The following is a 6319-nucleotide window of genomic DNA, read 5'->3' on the forward strand; positions in this document are numbered from 1 at the left end:
GCACATAGCAAAGGATGTGGGATAGTAGCTCCCTTGAGTAGGTTGCATTATATGAGACTCTATCTTAGTGGATTGCAGTGAGAGGTTCTCCTGCTGGCCTTGAAGAAGCAGCCACCATGTCATGAACTGCCTGTGGAGAGGACGTCTAGGATCTGAGGCCCTGGAGGAGCTTGGAAGAGGACCGAGCGGAGGAGCATGAGCTGCACATGTGAATGAGCCCGGCCAGCGTCTTGTTTGCATCTTGTGAGTTAATAAATCTAAGTTTTTCTATGCTTCCAAGTGTGTGGTAACTTGTTACACAGCAGTAGATAACGACTACAGTTACCTACAGGACGAAGGAGGGAATGAGGTGGGAAAAAGAGGAAAATGGGAAGAGTATAGCAGGGATGACTGAGGACCTGCAGCTCTCACCTTGTTTCACACACCCACAAAGTAATTCATAATTAAAATCAACCAGGAGGTGGGTGGAACCTGAAATGGAATCCAAACAATCACAATTAAACATAACTATATGACAAATAAATGTCAGAACCAAACTTAAGTGGCGGGGAGAAAAAAAATTAACCTAAGTAACTTTGGAAAACAGTATTTCCACGGTGTACCATAAGGTTAATTATAAAAATAACTGAACACGAATGCTGTGCTCTGGTTAGTGAATTTCTTTCTCACAGAGGCATGGGTTAGCAATTCAGAAACTATTTGTACTAGGATTGAACAAGTAAGTAAATATATTATGAATATTAAAGCTCCTGTCAGAGAAATAAGTTATAAAAAAAAAAAAGGAAGAAGGTTAGAATGAGCCCTGTGGTTCTGGTTTGGACCTGGAGGCATCCTTGTGAACTCACTGTGTGAGTGTGAGTGCGCACGTGTGTGTATTTTACAGCTTTAACTGCTGAGAAGGCCCAGAAGCAGTGACACCCCAGTAGCAATGAGCAACCCTGGCTCCCAGAGATTTGTTTCTAAATACTGTCCTGAAAAAAAAAAAAAAAAGAACCAGGGCTTCTTGGAGAAATGGTCAATTCTCGGATTTTGAAAGATAAAATGGAGTTTAGCTTGGAGCATTTTATGATGTCAGAAAGTAAGGAAGTGCTAAAATAAACAATGCTGGGGGCATGTGAAAAGGACAAAGGTGTCAACCTGAAGGAGCTCTTCATGGCCAAGATGGAACAATTTGAGCGAGAAAATAAATAAACGGTGTTATAGTATAATCCACAGATGAAAATAAAGAATCCATTCTAATAGAAATAGTTGAATAAACAAACACAAGGAAAAGCGCTGACCTACAGATGAATTCAAATTCTTAATATTAAAAGTATAAGGAACCAGGAAAACACCCATGATAACTGCTTCAGGCAAAACCATTGATTCTAAAATTATCAAAGTTAGTGAATGGAAGGATGTATGATGAGAAACGAGATATTTACATCACCTCAAAGTATCTGCCCCCAGCATACTTATTAATTACAAAAGGAAAACTAATGAGTTGACAGTGGAAAATCCTGGCAGACACCACCTTAACCAAGTGGCAAATATGGACATGCATGGTCATGAGACAATATCGAGCACCACTGATAAGATTCACTGAAGAGAGCACAGTGTCACTTCTGTGATATTCTTGCTAAAAATGCACACCCTCGATCTGATTATGAGAACGTCAGACAAACCCAAACTGAGTGGTATTGTACAAAAACCTGACCAGTTCTCTTCAACAGGGTCAAGGTCATAGAAGGCAAAGAAGGGAGAGGAGCCGTCACAGAGCAGGATAATGAGACACAAAAACCACATATAATGTGGGATCCTGGATTGGCTTCCAGACCAGAAAAAAGACATTAGTAGGAAAACCGGCAAAATTCCATTAGGATCTGTAGGTCAGTTAATCGTCTTAGTTTTCTGGTTTCCGTGATTGTGGCACGGCTGTGGCCAACGTCAGCGTGAGGGAAGCCGGGTGACAGGTGTTCCATAACTCCACTCTTGTAACTTTTCTGGAAGTGGAAATTTACTTCAAAATATCAAGTTTAAAAAGAGAATGCGCGTTCACAAATGAACGATCACAAAGCAGAGAGTTGGAGCAAATTTTCAACCTATCTTGACATTGAAAACAACCACTGTCAATATGCTGATTCTTTTCATTATTAACAATTTGGGAAAACTTTCCTGAGCCCTGTCTGTGCTGAGAGCGCCTCCCCTCTGAGCACGCCCGTCCCGTTTAAGATCGCAGCCCACCCTCTCCTGCTCACACTCCTGTGACCTCTTCTCCATCTCTGGCTCTGTCCCCGAGGTGCTGTCAGCACGAGCACGCTGCACCACTCACTCCACGCATCTTTTGCTTATTGTCTGTCCCTCCCCTCCAAAATGTAAGCCTCACGACAGCACCGATGCCTATTCTGGTCCCTGCGTCAAAGTGCTCGATTAGTCCTTGGCTGGAGGAGGATGCACAAGAGGCCAAATCGTGGACTTTGGCTTCCTGAAAAAAACTCTAAAAAGATTGAGAAAAGAAGAGGCAATGTTGACGTCGCCAGAGTGCTTGAATTTTGGAGCAATTCTTACACCTGAAGCCTGCACTTGATACCGGGGCCTGTACCACCAGGATATATGAACGGGGTGTGGGTTGCAGAGAGGGACAGTTCTGCCTATTGCAGAAACATGTCTTCAAAAGCGAGGTGTTTAACAAAAGGCGATGGTCTCCTCCAGGGGATGAGAGCTCTTAACCTCAATTTAGGCATAAAACAAATGCTGTGAGAGTGGGAACCTAGATTGAGAGGAGTGGAGGGGCTGACAGGGGTCACTGGAGATTGTGTTCATTTGCTATGGCTATGCACTGGGTACAAAGTACAAGCAACGGAGTGGCTTAAACAACAGAAGCAGTTGTCTCAGTTTTGGAGGAAGAGACCAGTGGTAACTGCACACTTAGCTCCTGCTGAGAACGGTGAGGGAGAAACTGCTTCACCCTCTCTCCGAGCTTCTGGACATTTGCCCCAATCTTTGGTGTTCCTCGGCTGCAGGAGCATCACCTGATCTCTGGCTTCATCTTCACATGTGGTTCTCCCTGGGGGACGTGGGGGTGTCTCCATGTTTTCTGCAAGGACACCAGTCATACTAAAATAGGGCCTGCCTAATAGCCTCATCTTAACTTAATTAATTATGATTGGTCTTCAAAAAGTTCCTGGAAGGATTCATATTATCTTTTAATTCTATTTTTCCATGAATGTTTTGAATTACCCTTGCATGTCTACCTTATTTCCTAAGAAGCTCACATTTTGAGATATTGTGCTTAAGGACTTCAACACAGGAATTGAGGGCAAGGTGGGGGGCACAATACAACCAATAACACGGGTCTACCACACAAAGTAACTTGCATTTTCAACAGGAAAGCTGCCTTGGCGGCTGTTAGTACACACTTGGTAATGCTGCAACTACTACCAATCTCAAGTGTCAAGGCTGAGTCTGCTGTGGGCTGCAGGGCTTTCCAGGACAGCTGTCATCTGTGCCATGACAGCCACCCAGACATCTCCATGTCTGTTTCCAACATGAGGGGCAGAGAAAGATTGGGAAGTTACACTGGTTTTTCCCTTGTTTGAAGCCTGGAAATGACTCTCAGTACCTGTGCTCACGTTTTAGTAGCCAGAAGCAGTCCTGGGGGCTACACACCTGCAGGGGCATCGAGAGAGTGCGGACAGTTGGAATGTTCAGGAGCACTGCAGCTGCTGCTACACTGACTTTTTTAGGACTGGTGTCAGGGAGCGTTTACTTAAGACCCATAAAGCTAAATTCTTTGCACATACTGGAGGGCAGAGAAAAGATGTTTACTTTATGAATTAAAGCTGGAGTCACTGCATCCCTGAAGGCTGGAGAAAAAAGGAGCAACAGACCCAGGGAGCATTAATCAGAGCCATCTCCAAACAGGTGAGGACAGGGGACGAGGTGGAGGCAGTGCTGTGGTGACTAGGGTGTCATCCCCATCACCTCCCAAGAGGCTCACAGGGGTCCTGGACTTTGTAGAGGCTTAGCATATGCTTCCTGTGAATGAATGATTGACTGATTGAATGAATGAATGAATAAAGCTAAATGTCTTCTTTCCTGCTTTCTGCTAAATGCCACATGTAGCAGAAGAAAGGAGCAACCTTGGCTCAGTAAACGGTCCCATGGGCTGTGCAGATGAGTCCACAGCCCATACAGAGACCGTCCTTGCCACCCTTGCAAGTGGTTGCTGTGAGGTGACTGACCAGTGGTCACACCCAGAGCCGGTTACGGGAACTTACTTAGTCAGGAGCTAAGCGGAAAAGACTTCAAAATGACCTGAAATTTATTCTGGCATCAGATAATGGCACATAAGATTTTCCAGTTCCTGACTCTGTCCTGCCAGCTGGTGAGGGGAAGAAGGGGATTCCCCAGGGGCATGGGCGTGCCATCTCTGAGTCCAGCAGTTGGCCGCTCCCACCCATCCCTGCACCTCATTAACTCCACCCTCCCAGAGGGAGTAGCTATTTAAAGGGAGGAGTTCAGAACGAACAAGACAGTCGCTTGGAGGTATCAACTCTGACGGCCTCTGAGAGGTAAATACCCAGAAATTAAAGCCCCATGAAGAGCTCATTCTCTCATTCTCTGCTGCTCATTCTCTGCTTTTGAGCAGGGCCATGTTGTGCACGTGTGTATGCGTGTGTATGGAGGCATGTGTGTGCATAGCATGCATGTGCACAATCGGGCATGTACACGACAGTATGTGTGTTGCATGCATGTGCAAGTGTATTGCATGAGAGAATGTTTGCTCTAGTGGGTGAGTTTAAGAGTGTGTGTACGCAGGCCTATGTGTGTGAATATGTGTGTGTTTGGGCATGTGTTTATGTGGAAGGGTTGGAAAGTCATGCAGAGAGAGGGTGCTGCTTTAGTTCTGCAGAAAAATATTGGGGATCAGACCCCATGTATGAAATATCCAAGCATGGGGACATGCATGATATGTCTAACGAGAGGACACAACCTCTAATTCCGCGAACCTCTCAGTTTATTGACAGGAACCTGGTTCCAACCTTCCTCGATATTCTCTGTTAGATGAGGAACATGGGAGGTCTCATTAGTGAATCATGGGGGTGTCTTGATGGCTATGAGGACCAGCATGTGTGCGAAACCGTCCCACAGAGCTGGGAAGGGTCAGGAGGAGACGTGTGTGTATGTGTGTGTGTGTGTGTGTGTGCGCGTGTGTGCGTGCGCACACTAACGCATGCGTTGTTGGAGGTCACTCCTTGTGTACTCTGCATGTGACAGAGGTAGTCCCCTGGACTTAGCTTGGGATGGAAGAGCGTGTCTGTGTGCTCCAGGGTTATCTAGTGTGAGCAGGAGGGCAGGGGCCAGGGCAGAAGCTGGGGCCAGCTGGAAGAGGAATCCAGGCCAATCCGTCTGCATTTGTCCCACACAGAACTCTCAACATGAAGACCCTCCTGCTATTGGCAGTGATCATGGCCTTTGGTAAGAGCTGACCCTGATCTCTGAGCACAGGGGCACAATCGGGGGAGGGAAGCCCCCCTGAGCCCTAGTTTCCCTTCCCACTGCAGCAGTCCTCTCTCAGTGGGAGGAGGACAGAAGCCATGGGGGGAGGGAGAGGAGCAGAGGGGAGGACGCAGGGCCTCAAGCCCCATCACCAGATGATTTCCTTCCAGGCTATCTGCAGGCTTATGGGAATATACTGAATTTCCGGAAAATGATAAAGTTGACAACAAGAAAGGAAGCCGCAACCAGTTATGGCTTCTATGGTTGCCACTGCGGTCTGGGTGGCAAAGGGTCCCCCAAGGATGCCACGGATCGGTGAGGCCACCCCAGCCCTCCCTGCCCTTTGCTCACCTTAACCCCAGGACAGTGCTGATGCCCCATCTGCACAGAGTCCCAGGAGGTCCAGATGGATAAGGAGCCAGCATGTTGGAACCGCTGCCCTAGACTATTCCAAGTCACCAAGTCTCTTCCCAGGGTCCAGGGGGTGAGACCACGGGGCACCAGGGCCCCTGGAGCTGTGGGAAGGCAGCCCCAACAGTGTGTCCTCCTCCCAGGTGCTGTGCTGTCCACGACTGTTGCTACAGACGTCTGGAGAAACGTGGGTGTGGCACTAAACTTCTGAGCTACAAGTTTAGCAACAGGGGGAGCAAAATCTTCTGTGGTAAGAGAGCCCTACACGGGTCTCCTTCATGTGTTTACAATGTGCAGGCACTGTGCTGGGCACCAGAGATGGGGACACAAAGGGACATTGTCCCTGCCTCAAGAAGCTCACAGTTGAGTGGGAAGTAAAGAAAATGAGAACAAAACATAGGGTGAAAGAAAAAGACTGGGCCTTAAC

At 47.3% G+C, this 6319-nt stretch overlaps 1 protein-coding gene across 1 annotated transcript in view; it reads left to right on the plus strand.

The window, feature by feature from the left end:
- The first annotated feature begins 5414 nt into the window (after positions 1-5414).
- Positions 5415-6319, plus strand: part of PLA2G2A (phospholipase A2, group IIA (platelets, synovial fluid)) — a 3598-nt gene continuing 2693 nt past the window's right edge. Inside the window, exons 1-3 of the mRNA XM_008591866.1 lie at positions 5415-5460; positions 5652-5796; positions 6036-6142. Coding sequence (XP_008590088.1) covers positions 5421-5460; positions 5652-5796; positions 6036-6142 — 292 coding nt within the window. The 5' untranslated portion in view covers positions 5415-5420. The remainder of the gene's footprint in view (positions 5461-5651; positions 5797-6035; positions 6143-6319) is intronic.

This window comes from Galeopterus variegatus, unplaced genomic scaffold (genome assembly GCF_000696425.1).
Source record: "Galeopterus variegatus unplaced genomic scaffold, G_variegatus-3.0.2 Scaffold7355, whole genome shotgun sequence".
Classification (NCBI taxonomy): domain Eukaryota; kingdom Metazoa; phylum Chordata; class Mammalia; order Dermoptera; family Cynocephalidae; genus Galeopterus; species Galeopterus variegatus.